The sequence below is a fragment of the Camelus ferus genome, chromosome 1 (genome assembly GCF_009834535.1).
Source record: "Camelus ferus isolate YT-003-E chromosome 1, BCGSAC_Cfer_1.0, whole genome shotgun sequence".
NCBI classification, from domain to species: Eukaryota; Metazoa; Chordata; class Mammalia; order Artiodactyla; family Camelidae; genus Camelus; species Camelus ferus.
Window position 1 is genome coordinate 85,263,205 of NC_045696.1, and position 22,505 is coordinate 85,285,709.

Sequence of the window (22,505 nt, forward strand, 5' to 3'; positions counted from 1 at the left end):
CCTCCCCTTCCTGAAGATCAGGCTCGTAACACTTGGTTCTGAGTCCCAAACCTTTGACCACTCGGTAAGTCTTCCTGGTGAGCCCAGTTCCTTCCCTAAGATTATCAGTGTGAGTAGCCCCATCCTGAGTCACGTCATTAGCAAAAACCATCGGATGCATTACTTAAGTCATCCTGTTAGCATAAATTATCAGGTATGGTGCAAAATTCCAAACACTTAGAGGTTATCTCCCAGGATATGTGAACAAAAGTCAAGCAAATTCATTATTATACACTCCCTCACCACTGCCTCTCCACACACACACACACACACACACACACACACACAGAGAAAATATTACACACCTGTCATTTCCTATCATCCCCATTCTCCACTTTATTAACATTTCTAGCAGTATAACTGTGTAATATACTGTGTATTTCCTTTATTGTCCTTATTGTTTATCTTTCTTATAGAATGAAACTGCAAGAGGCAGGAACTTTTCTGTTTTGTCTTTGTTGAATATTCTGTGATTCAAATAAGCCTGACATAGTATGCACTCAATTAATGTTTATTGAATAAAATAATGGATCTGATCTCCAAATTCAGATTCTCTTATAACCATTTCTTCTTTAAATTAAAATACAGTTTTATTTAAGCATGACAAAACATGGAATATAATTCCATGAATATTTGCCTATTTAAGAAATTATCCAGTATATGCTGTATTCCCTCAGCCCTCTTATGATAGTGGAAAATTTTGGATGGTCTTTCAATTTACAACTAATAATCATGGCTTCATTAGATTAGATTGTAAAGCACAGTAAAATATATTCATTTTAAAATCACTGTATATCTTAGTTAGAAATAACTGTCTCTGAATTCTTAATCAAAGAAGAGCTTAAATCCTGTGTTAGGACTGGGTAAGCAATATTGGAATTTATAACTTCAAAAAATGATATATGAAATTTGAGTGCATCCTGCTTCTTCATATCAGCCATCCTGAGTCAATTAGTGCCTTAAAAAAAATCTATTCAAAAATGAGTTATCAAATCTTGTGCTCAGATGTCAATGGCAAGCAGGTAATTTCCTGTAACACAGTTGTTAGAAAGATATTCTGCTTTTTTTGGTTGAATAATCTGTCTCTTAAAGCTTTTCAATCCTACATTAGAGGAAGAGTAAAAAGGATAATTTTTAGACCATTTTGTATACCACAAATTAGAAAAAGAGCCTGGTAACAAAAAGAGAAGAGATTTCTCTATCTCATGGAAAGTGTGAAGTACAGTTGCTTTGAGGTCTTTATTTTGTAACCAGAACAGAAAATATTTTTGAAAGATAGCAAAATCAGCATGTTTAAATTTATCTTACAATTTTGGAATTAAAATTATACAGTGTTTCAGAATTCTGTATCTGGGAATTATATTGTATTTCACAAAGTTTTTAATTGATACCAATAAGCAGAGAATTGTATCTCTGGTTGTTTTCAAGTCTTTGGAGCTTTCTTCAAATTATAGAGTAAAATGCTTCATCACTTCAATAGCTATTTCAATCACTTTTTGAAAACTGTATCTGCATCCATAGGCAAAGGAATTTGATTACCTCTGAATCACAATTTGGAATGTCATGAGTTATTTCATAGGACAAAGTTTGTTAAATGAACACTGGCAGTGCCATTAGTGCTTCGCTCTTGAACTCAAGTACAAGTCAGCTCTGTTTAAGTCACCGTTTGCAGAAGCCAGAAATGAATGTGCAGTTTAAATGGTGCCATAAGTTAATTAGAATCGAATTAGAAGGAAAGTGGGCAATTTAGGAACATAAGAATTGCTGTACCGGATCAGACCAATAGTTCTCCTGGTTTAATATGCAGCCTCCAGCAGCTGTACTTGTTAGTTTCTAAAGCTTTAAAAGAAAAGAAAAAGACTACATAATTCACCTAGACAAGTGTGCCATCTGTGATCTGGAAAAATTTTCTTCATGACCTCTTTCAAATAATCCCCTAAAGCAAGAGGGTTTAATCCTGTTATGATATTGGTTTAGCTTGAATAGCTCTGGTTATTAATAATTCTTATTAAATCATCCAATTCCTATATAAAATCAACTAGTTCATCATGAAGCGATTTATCTCTACAGCTCCTGAATTCATGGCTGAATATGTCTGCATCAATGATAAAATAGGAATTTATTGTACTTTTTCGACACAAGTTCTTGATGGCAAACTCTGCCTCTGGATAACCATGCTGCCTGAATGCCTGCTTCTCTCTCCAAATTCTAGGGATTCACAAGCTTTGGGGGGAAAAAGTGTACCTACTGTCACGACTCCCAAATTTCTATCTATTAATAATATACAGATTATATATCATTCAAATCAATGATAAAGAATTTTGTGTGCTGAACTTTTAGAGTAGTTCAACTGGAGTTTTTCTTACATGATTTTGCTTAAGTTAGATGAATCTAAGAAAAGAAATGAATTATTTATCCTCATCACGTGAGTCTTCCTTTTATGATAGAAGTATATGTGACTATTTAATAGATTTGTTGATTAGCCTAGGTACCACCTCTAGGTCAATATTTCTAAAATGTTATATTTACAATAAGCCAGCTAGTCAAGAATCCCTCCAGAATAGTAAAAACCCACAAGCTAAAGTCTAAACCATTTTCTTAGGCTGTTAGATCTTCCTGCTGTAACACTTACATCCTAAAGCTATAACTCTAACAGGATCTCCACTATCCTAGAATCCAAGAAAACTACTTTTTTCATTGTTACTTGAACTAAAATGAACACTCATTATATACATACCTATGATAATTCTGTCCCTTTGCTTTAGATAATTCTGTCTGGATTGCTTTAGGTAATTTCCTTCCAAACACATAACGATTGTTCCCTCTTCTGACAATTCGTGTCCCTTTGTTTATGGTTGATTTAGGCTACCGTATATTGTTGGTTCTTTGTTTTCATGGATGTTCTTGCTTGTAAATTCCTTGGGGAAAACTATGTTTTCCATATTTACTTGTATTTCTAGAGCCTAGAGCATTGTCTGACTCCTAATAACATCATACAAATACATTAAAAGGAAATCTGGAAATCTATAGACTCGCCAGCGACTGACTAGACAGAGTCACTTCCAGAATGTTTACTCTTTGTGTTTCTGTATGTGTGACCTAGGCAATAATATATATTGAGTGCTACAAAGGTGCTAGTTAGTCCCAAACTGTAAATTTCTGAAAAATAAAGTCAAGCGTTATTGATTTTGAAATAACAATTAAAGATATGGGAAACATCAGCAGTAAAAGATAATCTGAAGGTTCTGGATTGACTTAGACTCCTGATGTTAAGAAATGGAGGGATTCCCAGCAGAAGAAATATTAGGTAAAGGCAAGGAGGTGAAATAGAGGAGGGAAGACCAAGGAACTGTCCCTGATTCCTGTTGGCTGGCCCAGGAAGAAAATACCTGAAAGTAAGCTTGGAAATGTCATTGGCACCATGTTCACTGACCTTTGTCTGAGCCCACTGGGGAATGACTGAAAGATCTTTAAGCAGTGGACAGATCTATAAGAAGGTGGGATCAACTTAAAAAATGAGACTGAAGGCAGTGTCCTCGAGTAATGAGGTTATTACATAATAAGGAGATTTGTAATTAAGCACAGGTTTAAGTGAGAAGAAAATATTAGTATTTTAAAATAGAATATATTTATATATTTTTCTCCCTGTATGTTAAATAGAAATGTGTATAAAAAGTTCTTTAAATTTTAATTTTTACAATTTAAACTAACATAGTGCTTCAAGGCACTGAAAGCATTCAACCCTATTCATATGTACTTGACATCATCAAACAAACCCACAATTTTTCTGACTGTGTCCACAGTTTTCTGATATTTTAAAAGCTTTTATTGGTTTTTATTTATTTAGTTAGTTAGTTTACATATATGTACTAATTATTGTTTCTAAGAACAGATTGGATCTTTAGCTTTTTAAACTTACATAGTTACAAAAACAATAAAGCTGGCGCCTGCTGCCATCTATGGCCATACCACCCTGAACGTGCCCAATCTCGTCTTATTGGTTTTTGAGAACAATATTTTTTAATCTAATAGTGATTTTAGTAGGACTATAATGTCTCTCTTTAATTTTTCAGAAATCCAAATGGGACCCAGAACAATAGTACTAGATGGCCTCTCTTCAAAAGCCCTGAACAGAAATATTTAACCTTGAATACAGAGTCACCAAAAGTGTACACTAAACTACGTGCTCAACAATGCAGATTCTGGACACTCTTTTTTCCCAAAGTCTTGGAAATGACAGGTGTGTTTTTTGGTATTTGGTTAAATAATTGGCTGTGAATTATGTAAGTGGGAGAAAAGATAGACTATCCAGGACATGGTGAGAATGTTCATCTGTGACTTTACAATTATCTGATTCCAATGTGTCCATTATTTTAACAACTTTCTTCCAGCAATTTTAGATATGTGTTGAAGGTTTACTATATAAGCAGCACCTTAGTAGTTAAACAAAGAAAACAAAAATAGAAAATTCCCCTAGAGGAACATGAAAACTAATAGTGGAACTAAAATTGGGCACTACTTGCCATTTAGCCCATCTCTGTGAAGTGAATTAATGGATAAATGAACAAAATAAATATGTAACATAAACAATTTATTGACCTGAATAACTGAACAAATATACTATGGAACTAAATTTAATTTATATTCAAAAAGAAGCAAAAATAATTTTATTGATAAGGAGTAGAAACCTTGATTTCTAAGGGGGAGAAAACTCCTAAAATTTAATACTTATAAGCATAATCCAAATATTTCTGAATATTCTGAGCTTGGTGATATTTAAAGAGCATGCACGTACATTACATACTACAATAAACAGGTAGCAATTTAGTCAACTACTCTTTAGGAAGTGATTACTTAGATTTATATAAGGAGATACTAGGAAAATGGTTCAGATGAGCATAGTCTTAATTCATTAGTAAGAGAATATTTAAATAAATTTGAGTGATCAACTTAAATGATCACATTTTCTGTGAGAAAAATTACAGACATTTCCAATTCACTGCCTTTTTTAAAAAAAAGTCCAGCTGTTTATAACTCATGTGGCTCCTCAAGTCTATTTTCTGTATTTTTCAAATAAAAGTAATTGACTTTCAACCACCAGACATATTGCTAACCGGGTCCTTTAGACTTTACCATCCTGTTTATCATAACACTCCACAATTTGCAGGTTATATATTAGATATCACAGTATAGTGGATGTTTTTAGTTTCTTCTTGCTTAGAGAGGTTAGGGGTTAGTTTCAGGCAACTGTGGGCATCTCAGAGTTGTATCCGATTGTTTTATATGCCTTTTGATTATCAGACATTGCTCACCAAAATTACAATTGTGGACTCCATCTGTCTGGGAAACATTACCGCTATACCAGCGCTCCATGTGTTACCAAATGCTCTGTGACACAGTATGTATGAGAGATGGGCTTCTGCATCCCTTGGCAGAGCTACAGTGCTGCCCTTGTGTCCTCTGGGTGTGAATAACAATGAGGCAACGCGTTTAATCTGCCAAGAGACCAGAAGAGGTACCATTTAACATATCATAAACTACATATTCTCAATCTTTACTTAAAATACTTTTGAAATGAGAAGATCATAATTTGTAGGGAAATAAGCAGGGGATGGGGGCAAGTTTTAAATGACTAATTTATTATAAGCCAAACTGACTCTTTCTAGTTCAAGCACATGTGGTCTATTGCAATGTATTTGTTGATAAAATACAATTTCAGTATCAGCAGTTTTTGAAGATGTATTTCAAAATCTCTGTCTCTAATTGTCTGCTACTATAAAGCAGGTTAAATAAACAAACTCCTAAGTTTTTGACTACATGCTGCGGTATGCATCTGGCATACACAGGGCTGAACAACTCTCTACTCTAAGCAGTGCTGAGTTGTGTGGGTATACCATACCTTGCTCTCGGATGGTTCCAATGAATCTTGAAAACATAATTTTAAATTTTATCACTATTTTTTTCAGATAATTCCCCCAAAGGAGTTATATTAAGTATATTTAAAATTTTTTTTAGTAAATGTATGATGTAATTGTCATAACATCAGCAAGGTATTCATTAATAATAAAAATGTTTACATTTAAACAAAACCAGTTTGAAATGCAATGTTTTTAGGCTTTATAAAAAATAATGTAGGGGGGTTTAAAAGATTAATATGTTCTTACTGTACCTTATATTTTTCAAGTCACAAAACTTCAAACATTTTAATCTTTAATGTTCTGAAAATTAAGGTTACTTAGATGACCTAGGTGAAGGTTTTATGAAAACAGTATTTTTTTAAAAGGTAGCTTTACAAATAAAGGAAAATTTCAAAGAATAACTACTGATTGGATTTCTTAAAAGGAGAAATGTTTACCTTACTCACGGAAACCCATGAGTTTAAGCATTAGAAGTACCACATGAGCAGTAGTTTACATTTAAGCAATGCATATTTTCCAAAAAAAAAAAATAATAATCCTGAAGACTTGTTTAAACACACAAATTCTAGCACTTAATTTTCAGCTTGTCCTTCAGCACGTGCCTATGCTATTACTGCATGCACTTGCAAGAAATAAAATGCACATTTTTTTTCAACTGTTATCAAATTAAGATTTTTTGCTAGGAATGTAACTCAGTAATATAATTATTCGAAAAAAGAAAGGCTAGTGGAAGAACAACCCATTCAATGTCAATCATATATCAGTATTTTTCACTAAAATTGAGAAAGTAAATTTATTCAGAGGAAAAAAATTGACCTTCATATCTTCCCCAGTAAAGAAAAACATCAGATCCAGTGGTTCCTCCTTTCGCCTTTGAATGAATCATGAAACACTGTTGCTTGCCACAACTAAAGAAGACCGAATATAAATTTAAGAGCTGAGATACCTCTTGGATTCCGTCACTTTGGATTCATTTACTGCTATTTGCAAATCAGTTAGCAAGAGTGGCAAACAAAGATGAGATAGTGGAAAGGTGGTTTGAAGAAAAAGATCAGACTAATTTTGCTGTTTTCGTGTTTGAATTTTCCATTCCTTGTTAAAAGCAAAGCAAAACAAACAAAAGGCTTTGGGAAACTTGACAGTCAAATCAAATTATCTATTTGTTTCACTGGAAAAGCCCATGAAGTCTTCACAAAACTCATCCTGAGTTTCTAGTAGTTCACAACCACACGCTCCAAATTACAACAGGACAACTAATAAGTTTGATTGCTGTGTAAAGAATTACGAATTTTTTGGTAATTTGAATAACTGGTTGACAAACAGGGAAATAAGCACATAAAGGGGACAGAAGAGATTTTTAATGAACTCTCAGAATACAGGAAATATGTCATTTCTTTATTATAGTGCTCACTGCAATTCAATGTCAATGTAACATCCTCTTCTAACTTCATCTCCAGTAATAATTTGGGGTTGACTCACCTCTCTTGTGTTCTGTCTTAATGCCTCAGACTTAGCTAAATAGACTCAGCTCTGGTGAAACATCGCTCACCCTTTTTTAATTGACAAGCCAAAAAAAAAAAAAAAAGCTGTATTATTATCACTCTTTTGGTAGGGAAGAGAGCCTGACCTTTTTCCTCCCCAAATGAGACACGATATGAGCAAAACAAAGATCACAAAACTCCTGAAAAAGTTGTGTCAATATGTTTATGAACTACTGGTATTGACCTAGCTGTATACAGATTCAATAGAGAGCAAAATTAGGAATAAATTTTTGTAAGGGCAGTCAGTTCATTTGCACAGCTCCCAATGGGTGCACAGAGCTTGATTTCACAGTGTACACACCATCTCATTTACCCTTCATGGTAATGCTGCAAAAGAGGAATTACCAACCCTACCTACATTTGGAAAACTCATTTGAGAAGTTAAGAATTTTTTCTCTGTCACTAAGATAGTAAATGACTGAGCTAGAATTTTAGCCCATGTCACTCCAAAGCCTATACTGATGTTCTTTTCTTTATATCACACCACAGTACCACGTTAACTACAAACCAAGTAGACCTACATCTCACTGATGATGACAATGCATCTATAGCCACTTACATAGTATTCCAGCGTGAGGGGAAGAGGAGACGAGGGAGAGGAGAAACACAACTAGTTTTGATTTTGATTTACGACATGGGACTCATTTTTTAATTATCTTCTTATTATGGTGTATTCAGTTCCTTTGGGTTCTGTTAGAAAATAATTAACTGTTTCATATTTTATTGTCTCAATCAATGTTCAGTACTTCTAAAGGAAAAATGTACTCAGGTTTACAAAGCACTCGTACACTAAAAAGCAAACTATTTCAATAACTAACTTGTATAGTTGTCTGAATATGATACATGAGGAAATAAATTTACATTTATATGAATCAATGGATTGGGTATCATTCCATGAGGAAGAAAAGAAAATCAGATTTGGGACCTTTTCTCTAAATATTAATATTCATGGTTTAAATGCTAAATTACCTATCTTTTAATTGCTGTATCAAAAATTTTGTTATTTCTGAACTTCAGAGTCCTTATTTTGTGTAAGTAACATTTAAAACAGCATTTAATTATTATAAAAAAGAACACAAGCATGGATTATTTAGTATAATATTTAACATCTTTCTTCCACATTGAATGTTTTTCGACTCTTTAGAAAAATTCTTTTATTCACAAAAAATTATAGCCATTGACCTTTTAAAAAGCATTTTACATAAAAATAGGATATTTTTGTATAAATTCTCAGATATTTGTCCAATGTCCAAGCATTATGAACATTTTAAACCTAAATATATCCTAAATTACAGGGGATCTTTTAATGGCAGTACAAATGTTTTAAATATTTTGATTTTCATATAAATTAAAAATGAATCACTGAATGTGCTCCATTGTTAATAATATGAATGAAAAGAAACACTTTTACACATACATTATAACATAGTATGAGAGCACATGAATTTTCTTTTCCAAATTAACATTTTGCAAAGTTATAATTAATTTCAAAATTCCTAACTGAAAATTATATTTTAAAAAATTGTCAGCCCTTATTTTTACAACAGTTGAAATGACTTAAAATTTTGTTTTTAATCCAGTGACTATAGCTCAGTATCCTAAAAACTTAAAAAGTAAGAGAACTACAAATGCATATGACTTATAATTTAAACTGTCTTCTAGCTTTAAACTGTCTTCTAGCTTTATCATGTCTATTTCTATTAGGAACATAAATATATGGTTTTAAACATTTGTAATTTAAGAGTTTCTATTGTTCACAAACTTTATTTTTTAATGTAATACACTTTCAAATATATCAAAATTTCAAGGTTCTTGTAGCACATAAATGCTTTTTGGTTCATTGCCTCACATTATTTCTGGTATAAACACTCCTCTCCCCTGACACATACATACACTTTGCAAACTGCTGGAAAGCAGAGATTTTCTTAGTCATGTTTCTAATTTGTGAAGCAATTAATAAACTTCTATCATTTAGTAGTTTCAATAAAATGCTTTCAATAACCAGGCATTGCTTTGAATTAAAAATATATTGATATGGGATGAGTGTAAAATCTATACAGAATGCCAATTAAAAGTCCTCCTATGCATTAATAAATATTCAAATATAAGTATTTTCATCAGAAATAATACTCTGCTTTATAATTATATATGTAAATGAGATGCATTAAATGAACTTTTTGTTATGCATGGCTGGGTCAAGCAAAGAGAATAATATTTATACATCTTAGAAACTAAAGCAAATATATGTAATGTAACAATTTGATGTAATATAATACACAAACTTGCATTTTATGGTATGTATATTTTGTACACATCTATTATTTGCATTGTCATATAATGTATAAAATTGCACTAAAATCTTTTCAAGTAGTCAGAGAAGCTGATAAATAAGTAATGAAGAATAAAAAATTGCTGTGCAGTGTACTTGGAGAAAATGATGTCTGCAATCAAAATTATTTTTCAATTAATGTAAACAGAGATTAAAATTTAGATTAATACAATTCATTCCATGTTTTACAGAAAATATTGATGAAGTGGAACAAGAATGGAAAGCAGGATTCCATCGGTGGAACAATTACATGATGGACTGGAAAAATCAATTTAACGATTACACTAGCAAGAAAGAAAGCTGTGCAGGTCTCTAATTAATAGATTTACCCTTTCTAGAATGTTCATTTTCCTGTAGATTAAGGGAAAAATTTCAGGGACTCTCTTACACTCCTCGTAAGAAAGCTATTATGTGGCTGAAACGAAAATGCCAGAAGGATAGTATCGATTCCTCAGATCTTTCACTTAGTACCTTACCTAGCATTTCACAACTCAAGTGGCTAGAACAAGTTTAATTAAATTTTACATTATAAAGTTCAGGAATTAATTATATGGATATTAAAACAACTTGCAGCTTCAAACTCTCTTTCCTGAATAACTTTAAAAATTCTTTTCCCTTAAAAAGTATATTCTGTTTTCAGTCTCAAGTTTATTTTCATAACCACTCATAAAAGGCATCTTTTTAAAATGGATAAGGTCTTGAAACATTAGAGGCTGTAATTAATACTATTTTCTTTAATTAATTTATGCATTTAATGTCAATATGATACATTAACACAAACAGAAAATACTTGGTCCCTTTGGTTTTTTTACGTAAAGGCAGGAGAGAATCTTAAAATAAGAGGCCAGGTCACTTGGAAACACCTTAAGATAGAAACCAAATGCCACTACCAAGAGACAAAATGTAAAAGAATATAAATAGTTATGTTCTGTATTTTTTAAAATATGTATGCTTAGAGTCCTCAAATTATATTCCTCATTCTTCAACTCTTTTCTTCCTCACTAGCTCTCTCCAAACATGTTCATATGTAAATTATTCTTCTTGTAACTAAAAAATTTTTTTAAAATGTGGATGAGCAGAAGTCTACATTGAACAATTTCAGAAATCATGTACCATCTGGAATAAGGGAACCCTAGGCTGGACCTAGAAATGTTAGGATTTTACTAGAGAAATTGTTCAACAGGAGGGTAAAAAAAAAAAAGGTTTTACTTTCTGCGGACAAATGATATTGTTTTAATAATTTAAAAAGTTAGAAAGTTGCACTTACTACCTTGCATGGCAAGGGAACACACCCAGTGAATAAATCACTAAGTCATTCACTAAACAGGAGAAACCAGGGAATTTCAAGTTCTAGGAAAGGGCAGTATTTGCTGACTCTGCTAATGAAGACTAGCAGTCAGGACCGGCTAAAGTGAGCCTACAGGTCTGTAAAATGTTGGTTAAACCAAGTCTCATTGTTCATTGGTCATAATGTCTATAGTTAGATCCAATATGAGTCTGCCATCCTCACTCAAACTGTCACTCAAAGATGGTCATATGATGATCAAATGGTCATCTAATCAAATATTAAAAAGCAATGTAAGAGATAAAATGTACTTTATAAATATAAATAGAATATGTCTTTATTAAATATAGAGATATAATTTTAATTAATATATAAACCTCTAACATACAATATATTAATACATTAAATCAGTTATGATAAAACACAATAGTCATTTTGATATGCTTCTGCTGTAATTGGAAAACATTTTATTTACAAATTAATTGAAGGGACACATAATATTGTCATAACTGAGTGAGAAATATTTTCAGTCAAAATTTGGGAAAAGTATTACAGGTTTGCAGGGGACAGAAAATGTAAAACCTTTATATAGCCACACCACAAGTCTAATACTATATCCAAATGTGAACAACATCTAAGATTCACAACTTTTCTGGAAAGCAAAGAAGAAAGAAGGAAGGAAGGAACAGAGGAAGGAAGGAAGGGGAAAAGAGAAATGAAGAAATTTCCTTATTCAATTATTCCTGTTTCGTGAGTTTGATTTTCCTTGCTCTGTCTCATCCCTGGTCTGAAATCTCACCATTAGAATTATCAGCTCTTGAGAAATAGAAGGGATATAGTGGTTTTAGAAGTGACTGCTAACACAAATAACCATACACATGCAGTGCAGAAACTCATTTATCTCACCAAAAGAAAGCTGGTTTCTTCTCCAGACATTGCCCATTTTCTTAGCCTACTTTAATTCTTTATGGTACCTTGAAGGGTGAAAAAACCCCTGAATTTCCAAAGCAATTAACTGTCAATGCCTTGATATTGTGAGATTCATCGCTGGATCCCCTGTGGGAACTGCTTGCACATTGCCATCGCACGGTGTAGGTGCTTGTTGATTGAGTGAATGAAAGGGAGGATGAGAGAAGCAGAGTTCAGGTCCACTATGTAGCTGGAAAATAGCATTCTGAATCTTTAGGGAGCCAGGAAGAAGCGTGGAAAAAAGAAGTGTAAGCATGGAAGAAAAAGAGTAGAGGTGAGGAGGAGGAGGAGAGCCACTACTGCTGCCACCTGTGGAGTTGGAATTGAGTTTATCCACATGGGCTATCCTAGGTACTTGAGAGTTTCAGGGCAGAAACGGTGATGAGATAGGGAACTGCAGATATATATGTAGTAGAAAATTTCACATTGATATATGGGTATTTAGCTCCATGATTCTCAACTTTCAACCTTGACTACACATTAGAATCTCTTGAGTAGAACCTGGACATCAGGAATTTTAAGTTTCCCTAGTGATTCTGATTTCCACAAGTTGGGATGCACTGGTCCATTTTTCTATGATAGCACTGTTTGTCTTCACAGGTTTAAGGACAATACTATCCCTAGAGAAGAAACTGTAGATCAATAGTTTCCAAACATGATTAAGTATTAGAATTACCTGGGAAGTTATTAAAAATTCCAGCATCCGTGCCACACCCCATACCAACTAAATCACAGTGTGAGCGTGTGAGCCAGGAATGGGTATTTCTTAATGATCTCTGATTATACCAATGTACAGCAAAGTTTGGAGACTAATGACCCATTCTAGATGGTTAAAGAACTGGGAGGATATTCATACTGTTTTAATACTTACAATCAGGTAACTATAAAATTTGCAATTTTATGTGAGAAAAAAATGTACTTGTTACTGATATCTGAGGACCTCATTATTTTTCTCTGAACAAGGAACTGTAAACAGAGATTTCTGAATGTATAGAATAAACTTGGCATGCATACTTTTTCCCAAAGACCTCCATACTAGAAGGTCAACTTTTCAGGATATTATTTTTACCATAAGTATACGCTTTGGGAGAAAATGTTTGAAAAATAAGAAAGAGTACATGAAATATATATATATAATGTTTTACAGTAGTTTATATAACTTCAGTTATTACAGAAGATCATTGTTTGCTTTGAGTTAACCCAGAATTTGCTCAATTGACAATAATTGATAATAGTAATACAGATTCAAGATAAGGAATCAGAATTTTAATTCGCATTTTCCATTGCACTTTTTATGTAAAAATTGACTGTCTTGTGAGCTCTCAAAAATATGCACAAGTAACCATTCTTGCCAGGCTCATAAAGAGATGTTGTTAGGATTAATTACTTAATGATGATTAAACTAGGTAGGTTAGTACTCAGAGTTGTTTTTCTCCTTAGAAGAATTAGCAGAAGTCTTTTGCTTGAGGCAATTACTGAATTACCTTGTTTTTCTGAAGTGAGACCTTCCATTCTGTTTTAATTGTTTCTGATTCCCTTCAATGGTTCAGGAAGAAAAAGGGAGGAAAAAAAAAAAAAAAAAAGAACAACTTACCAAAGAAGTCTGTGGAGAATAAACTATGAAAATATATTTAACAACGTTAAGCATTCTAAAATCCTTGAAATGAATATTCCAAGTGAATGATCTATCTATCTACCTATCTATATATCTATCACTCATCTATTTATCATCTACCTAGGATAGCCACTCCCAGTTTTAGTCAAAGAGGGATAAAAATCAGAGTAATGTTACTAGTATAGCTAATACAATGTGGAATATAAACTCAAAGTCATTGCTTTGACCAAGTTAGCCTTAATGTTACTCTCAGCTTGACTAAAGTTTAGACAGATTTCTTCCTGGCTGCGGGCCTCTAACCTCTTGTTTCTTAGAGAATTTATTTCAAAAATCTTGGATTTGTAAATTATTTCTCTGCCCCCTTTGAAATGTAAATAAATCCTCAGTCTCTTGCCAGTTTTACTACCCAGAAAATGTCTTTCTCACAGACCTGGGAACCATCATTTTAAAACTAAACATTAAAAGAGATGGTGCTTCCATCTTTCAGTCTCTATGGGAAGGGAGGAGCTGAACTTCTTTGGGAACCAATTACCAGATGGCCTAATCCCAGAAGGAAACACTGCGAACTCAGGAATAACTCTATATGCTGAACACATCCCATTGGTCAGCCCTCCCTGAACGTCCTCCAGTACTTTTCCACTAGCACACCTCAGCACTTAACAAACCTCACATCTTCTGTTTCAGGAAGTTGGATTCAGTCTCTCCCCTATTGCAGTAGCCTTGAACAAAGTCTTTCTTGACAGTTGAACACTGTCCAGTGCAATTTTCACTTTAACAGCCTAAACCAAAATCCAACACTTAAAATGTCTAGGGCATACTCACATTTCTACCAACTTTCTACTACTATATCAGGAAAATACAAATATTTTCGTGCAGCAAACATCCTTCAAAAGAGTATTTCTCTTACCTAGTGAAGAGGGCAGCAGAACTAGAATTTATGAAGCGCTGACTACCTATTTTTTAGTAATTTTTTTCTAATATTTTTTAGACCTTAGATGATAATTTGAATTTTGGTGTTAACTTCAAGTTTTTGACATTTTTCATTTTTAACATTTCTTAATGTTCTATTGTATTTTTTTCTTCCCTTCTACATTAAATTTAATTTTCCATGGGCATAATGTTTTCCTGATAGAAGTGCTGTGAACAAATGGATTCTCTCATTCTCATGTAGGATTTTTTTTTTTTCTTTTTTCCCTCTTTTATCCTTTCCTCTTTCCTTTTCTTTTTCACTCATGCAAAGGAATAACTAGAGATTCATGTGCTGTGATCTAGGAGTTACTGGTGATATAAAGCATTACATGTACATCTTTGATACAAATTTTCATTATACTCTTAGGCCTATGGGAACAAAAAATAACATTTTCCCAGGGGGATAAAAAGTGTATCATGAAGCTAATAAGTTAAACTTTAGGAATCCTCCTTGCAAGGACCCCCTTGAATGCACAGTACGCAACTGTATTTTATTTTTCTTAAAGATGATTTCCAGAAAGAGAGGAGTTTCAGGAGGCACAAAATTTGGTTTAGCTGTTATTTCTCACCACATCAATGGAAATGAGTCTCTTGGTCTATCGTCCCAAGCACAAAATAACATTTTTAGTCCAAGAGGATTCTTCCTCTCCCACTGCCTGTAAGACATTCCCCTGGTTTTCTTTAGTTGGAATGTGCTATCATTGTTTTACAACATTGTAATATGCTAATTTTGAAGTTACTATCTTTGTGCAAGGTAATAAGTGAGTGAAAAACTCAAATGCTAACATCTGCTGTGGCATTTCAATTTTAAACCAAATGTGTGTATAATATTCTCTTTGGTAAGTGAATTAACATTTTCACATAACCATGAAAGATAAAATTTTAATAATCTCCCTTGGAGTTGTCTCTTTGAAGTCATGTGCAAAATATTAAGTGAGAAGGCTAACAGAATGCTATTCCTTCTTTCTTCTAAGGTTTCTGAAGTTTTCAAAGACAGAGAGTGAGCAACGTTCTCACGCTCAGTTCACCTGGTGTTACAGCCAGTTAGAGAGGCAGCAATTTACTTAGACTAGATCGAAGGCTACAAAGGAGTGCCTTAAATTCTGGAGCACCTAAAGTTCTTGGTCATTTGTTGGCACTGCTGTCTGGAATTCTACCTTTTCACGTGCATTTTTCAATGCCTGAAAAACATTCCAATTTTTTCTAAGATGTCTTTCAATCATCTTTTCAACTTCCTTTTGACTGTCACTATCCCTTGGAAGAACAATAATTTGAACTGTTATATGCTCATGCCTTAATGAAAAGTGTTTGATTTATCACATTATATCATCACTCAAAGGCATGTCAATTTCAGTAAAGTGAGTCTGGCTTGGATCTCATCTAAAGAAATTCAGTAGTGGAATGTTTTGGGACATTGTCTCAATTAAGTTCAGGCAAAAGGAACATATGAGAAGCCCTGGGGAAATCTCACTTACTGTGTTTAGGAACAGGTAGGAGGCCTAAGCTGCTGGAGGAGATCGGGGAGTGGTAGGGGATGAGGTCAGGAAGTGAGGAGAGGGGCAGATCGGAAGCCATTACAGGGCTTTGAACAGATGAGTTACATAATCATACTCACATTTTATTTCAAAAGCAGCACCCTGGTCCTTTGGAGGCTAGACTATAAGAAGGCAAGAGTGGGCATAGAGGAAGTTGTTTACTCCTGGCAAGAGAGAAGAATGCCTTGAGCTAGATATTAGCTGTAGAGAAGTAAGAGGTATCATGTTTATTACATTTCTAAGCAATAGCCAAAGGATTTTCCAAAAAACAAACCTTGAATACAAGATTTTCTGTCTAAATAGCTGGCTGAATGGATTTATCATATCCTGAGACAAGGAAAGTTGTAGGTTCAGCAGGTCTAAATAGAAATAAGGCTTTGGTTCAGAGCATGTTAGCTTTCAGATGCACACTAGGTATCTAAGGAAGAAACAAGGAGAACACTGTTAAGTGAAAGTAGAGTTGAGGGGAGAGGTCTAGATCAGAGTTGGGGATTAGGCTGTCTCCAGCATGAAGATGGTACATGAAGCCACAGGACTGAAGATTACCTAGAGACTGAGTGTGAATCTGGACTGAGTAGAGCCAGCAGTCTAGCACTGAGACTTAATTTGATGTTTAAGTCTCTGTGCAACTATAGTGCTTTTTGCCAGATCTTTGTAAAACAACCTCCCTTATTCTCAAGTTTCTAATCGTGACTCATCTCCCATCCATCTATAATTCAACAGAATTTTTTCTTCAGGAGAAGTAAACTAAGCCTTTTTATAGCTGAGAAAATCTTTTGATTGTCTTCACAAATAAGTGACAATTTGATTGAATCTATAATATCACCATTTAAATATATTTTCCTCAACTCCATAGTATTCTCTACAGACTGAAAGTCTAAGAGTAACTAGATTTTTGTTTCCATGCATACAATCTATTTGGATGCTTGCAAGATTTACACGTACATGCATACATACATATAATTCACAGATTAAATAGTGCTACCCCCAAAGACATCCACTTCCTAATCTCTGGAACTTGTAAATGTTGTCTTATAATGCATGAAATAATGTTGCAGAAGTGATTAAGTTGAAGATCTTGAGAGAGGCAGATATTACTGGATTATCCACAAGAGCAACAGATGCAATCACAAGTATCCTTGTAAGAGAGAGACAGAGGGAGATTTGACAAGGAAGAGAAGGCAATGTGACTGGAGACAGTTTGGAGAGATGTGGCCACAAGCCAAGGAATGCCAGCAGCCACCTGAAGTAGAAGAGACAAAGAATAAATTCTTCCCTGGAGACTATGGAGGGAAGATGGCCCTGCTGACACCTTGGTTTTGATGCATTGAAATGGATTTCAAATTTCTAATGTCCAGAATTGTGAATGAATCAATTTCCATTGTTTAAGCCATCAAGTTTGTGTTAATGTATTATAGCAGCCATAAGAAACTACTACATCTATGTACATATATATGTATTATTTCACCAAGTTATATCTAAATATTATTTATCTAACATAATTTTTCCTAGGTTTTCAGAGGTATTTTCAATCTTCCAGTTAGTATATATCGTTATTTGGTGAAAGTGTTCACATGTATATATTTTTGTTATTTGTGCTCTGTCTACTTTTTTCTCACCTCCTGTAGTCCTATTACACATGAGTCAGATTACCTGAATCTGTCCCACTGTAGCCTCACTTTAATTGTTTTTTATTCCTTTCCTCAGAAATACTCTAATTTGAGAAAATTTCCTTCTAGTGTTTGCTTCTCCTCCCAGGTTTGTTTTCTATATCTAATTTTATTACCATCATTATTTTCACTAAGTTTTATATTTTTTTGCATCTCATATAGTTTTACTTACTTTGACTTATTTTCTCTTCATAATTCATTGTTACAACTTCATAAGTAAAAAAATTCATTTAATCTTTTAAAAATAAATTTTTATATATTCATAAATATTCTAAAATTTTCTTTTATTTCTGTACTAGCAGAGTTTTAAAAAGCAAGTTATCTTTAGATATAGACATTCCTTTCAGATGAGTCATTTTCCTGTAAATCTAACACTGTATTATGTAATATAAATGTTGAAATAAATTTTGGCAGTTATAAATAAGTGGGGATTCCTGATTTAATCCTTCAGGCACCGGCACAGGAAGAGGAGACAGATTATATTTCATATAACTTGGACTTAATCAGTGGGGAAATCCAATATCTGTTAGGTTCTAAGAGGAAATTCTAGTGGAGGACTCTGCTACAGAAAGGATGCTTATCTGGGTTCCACTACAAGATGCTGCAGTAGACAGAAAACTGCCTTAGCAATGTTCTCTTTCAGTTTATTCTTCACTTTTCTTGTTGGTTTTGTTTCATGTTATTTCAGCCTTGCATGGCTATGGATGCACCAGGATTCATTCTCAGAGGTCTGTTTGTTCTGTGTCTGGCTCAGTTTTCAGCACAGAAATATGATTAGTTAAAATGGTAGAGTTCAAATGCTGCTGATCTGCACTTTTAAAGATTTTTTTATTCTAAAAAGGTAAAGGGGTTTAGGTTGCAATTACATGTGACATCAGTGCAGAAATTTCTGTGCTGGAAATAGAAGAAAAAAAGCACATCCTCAAAAACTTAAGGTAAATCAGGGTGTCAGAAATCTTTCATCGGAAACTCAGAGATGTGCCACCCAAGAATAAGTAACTCAGCTGTTGTGATATCAACTGGTGATTACAATATTGGTACAATATTGGTATTAATTCTTCTACAGAAAAGACAAATGAAAGTGCATGTCAACACCATCAAATAGTCACAAGAACTAGAAAATTATTTTTCCTGAATCACAGTGCTCCAGTTTTCAGTCTGAGAAGCACTTCCACCAATAATTTATTTTCATTATAATAGGTTCTATAACTCTCAGACTTACTTTATATAATCTGCTTATATACTCATCAGTATTTAAAGCCTCCTTTTATTTTTACTGAGTTGTTTTTTTTTTTTTTTTCAATTAAGCGTCAAGAGGCATAACACCGCTAACCCCGAGTTAGAATAAATCAACTCATTGCTTGGGCATAGTAAATTCACCCAATGCCTCTTCTTTGCATTGTTTTAAAATAGCACTGGTTGATGAAGATCAAGATAAACAAGTCAAGACCACTAAGCTAAGAGATTTTAAGTGACATAATTAAGTATCAAAATGTATTTTAAACATAAATAATACTTTATTTCAATAATAAACTAAGGAAATAATGGCCAAATTCAATAAAGTCTTAAGAAAAATTTTTGCCTTACAAAAAATTTCTGCAAATTTTTGGTCCCAGGACTCAATTCTTTGAAATTAAGATACCAGCACAGGATTTACAGGAAAATGCAAGAATAACAAGAAAAAAAAAATCAGGAAAATAAAAGATGGGCAAAAAATACTCACTAGGAAAAAAATAATTTCATGGAGCAGATAAAAATTGTGACCAAACATATTGGCATTAAAATTTAAAAATATTAAAAATAAAACAAGGAATTACATAAACAATAGTTCAAAGTAAAGATAGAAGAATTCAGGAAAGATGTGGTAGCTAACAGAGACAACACATGAGTTTGTAAAGTACAGGAAAGAAGCAGAAGGAAAAAATACCTCAGATATAAAGCCCATATTAGGAGCAACATAGAAAAGAAAATCATAGCTGAAAACAGTGGAAATATGACAGGACTGAAAAGTAAACAAAATAAATTAAAAATTAAAAAAGAGTAAAATAAGACAAAGATGAATTGGGAAGACTGAAAAAGGAGATCCAGTACAATCAGCTTGCTAAGTATGAAAACTGAAGCAGGAGGACAAAAAGAATTGACAGTGTAATTTGGCAAAAAATATGTTAGATCAACGTTTTTTGCCTGTAAACTGAAAAAGGGCACTGTTTCTCAGGGGGAAAGGTGTTCAAGTGGTGCACATACCCTAGGACGTCTACAAAACTTTAAAAATATTCTTTATTAGAAAGACTGGGAAACTACGTAAATGTCCACTAATAAGAAAGTGTTACAGCTAATTTGGTTCATTCAAAAGATGGAATTCCATACAGCAGTCAGATGAAGGAACTCCTTATGTGCTGATGTGGAAGAATCTCTAAGGAATCAATATACATAATATTATAGATGTATCATGATTTTTATTTAAAATCAATGTTTGGTACATATGCTTGAATGTACATAATCTATGTTATCTCTGGAAACACATTTAAAAATATGAGAGTAAATGCCTCCCGGGAGAGAATGAGATGGCTGTGATAGAAATGTCAGCCTGAGAATTATTTTTCATGTTGTCTTTGAGTGCCTTTTACACTTTGTAGTATGTGCATATGTTGCCTTTTCAAAACAAATAATCACATATAATTTTTAAAAGGCAGCCAAACCTATTTAATTATTCTCAGGGAAAAAAAAAAATACAGCAACAAAAATAACAATGGAATACCTACACTGTTGCTTTTGACAAGCTTTGTTCTGCAATATAATGGATGATGCTAAATAATTCCATCCGACATGTTAATATTTTCAACTGCTTTGAGCAGCATTTTGCTGCTGACTAACGGTGGAGGACCCATGAAGGCAGTGCTATTCAAAATTTGGCAAGAGACTTACTAAAGTTCTTCAATGTCGGTGGATAACTGATAACACCTGTCCTTAACAGTTCCAGGCCAAAATGGCTCTTCCATGCTCTGTGGTGCAGAACTCTGGGATCTCAACCAAGGCATAGATTCTTTTACAGGAAAAAAAAATAGCCCATAGGACTTCTGAAATGAAAGAAACAATTTATAGACTTTAATTTCCAGGATAAAATGTTAAAATGAGCACTTACAGTTTGCTTCAGTCAATAGCAGAATGTATCAATATCCTGGGTTTTTGGAACAGATGAAGTGGATGTGAGGACTTGCCTAAAACTCAGGCCATCTCTTCTTCTTATAAAATAAAGGAAAAGAAGCATCAAAATTTGGGTACCAGTACCACATCCAGACAGAATTTCTTTGACTTTCGTGTTGTCCATACACACTCCCTTCCTCCCTTTTTTCTGTTGCTAAGATATGAGAGGAGGTTAACAAAAAGCCCAAAGTCCTAATACTATGCCCAGGCAGGTTCTTGGTCAGATAATCAGGTCTATTTTCTGATCAAGATAAAACTACATTTTTAAAAAAATTTTCACCATTCTGGCTTCTGCAGTTTCTGAATAAAGCAAGTATGACTTGTACACATGAGACACTATAGTCGACATTTTTTGTTACACAGCAGTACATTCTCCATGAAGAAAACAGTGCATTGATTTACGTTCTGTTGCAAGTTCCTTATTTACATTCCCAACTACTCAAAAGGCCTTACTGAGAGGTACACTGTAATAGTGTAGGCCTGGAGGATGACTTTAGGTTGAATGGTAGTAAATGGTCCCCCAAGTCACCGATCTAAATCTGACATGAAGATAACAAGAATGACACCATCATGCAAACTATCTGAGGAAGAGCATTCCAGGCCAGTGCAGAGATCCCCTGGCCAAAATAACCTTATGGTGTTTTAGGGAAAGACTGGAATCTAGAAAGAATAGCAAGAGCCACAAGAGATGAAGTTGAATCATGTAGGGTCTTATAAGAGCATTAGGACTTTGACTTTTATTATAAATTCAGTGGACATCAGTTGGCAGGGTAATAAGCAGGGGAATGACATGATCCAACTTAGAATTTGAAAGATAGTTCTAACTGCTGTGTGGCAAAGATCTTGGGACAGATAGGTAGTTCAAACAGAAGCAGGGAAACCAGTAAGGAGGCTATTAAAATAGTGCTGACAAGAAAAGATTATGGCTTGGAAGTGCATAATAACTGTAAGGGTTTGGATAAGAAGGTGGAATACACTTTGAAGGTGAAATAATAAGAGCTCTTTAATAGGTCGAATATGGGGTATGAAGAAAAAGGAAGACTTGAAAATGATGGTAAGTTGATGGTGTAATTCAAGGGTTCTTTGTAGACATAAATTTCACATTGCCTACATTTAAATAAATCCCATTTTCCTTAGGAAAAATTATTAGATCTTCATTTCTGATCCAAGACTATCATTCCAATTACATCTCTAGTTAATCATAACAAACATATGTGAACTCCATTTTCCAAAACAAACCTGCTGTTCCATTTCCCTTTGTCCTAACTACCTACATCCACATACATTCCTAATGAACTATTTCACATCCTGTAAGCTGGAAGTGTATGTCATTGTCTTTCCATTGCTCTCCTTGACCCTTCTCAGGCACAACGGCCTCTCCTCCCACCAGTATCACTTCATTTTATTCATTCTATTTAGTAGAAGGTATCT

General features: G+C 33.7%; 1 protein-coding gene across 1 annotated transcript in view; it reads left to right on the top strand.

Annotated features, from left to right (window-relative positions):
• The window catches only part of BCHE (butyrylcholinesterase), a 58,226-nt gene extending 39,932 nt beyond the window's left edge, over positions 1-18,294 (top strand). Inside the window, exons 3-4 of the mRNA XM_006183823.2 lie at positions 4,113-4,279; positions 10,019-18,294. Of these exons, the coding sequence (XP_006183885.1) occupies positions 4,113-4,279; positions 10,019-10,143 (292 nt within the window). The 3' untranslated portion in view covers positions 10,144-18,294. The remainder of the gene's footprint in view (positions 1-4,112; positions 4,280-10,018) is intronic.
• Positions 18,295-22,505: the final 4,211 nt, after the last annotated feature.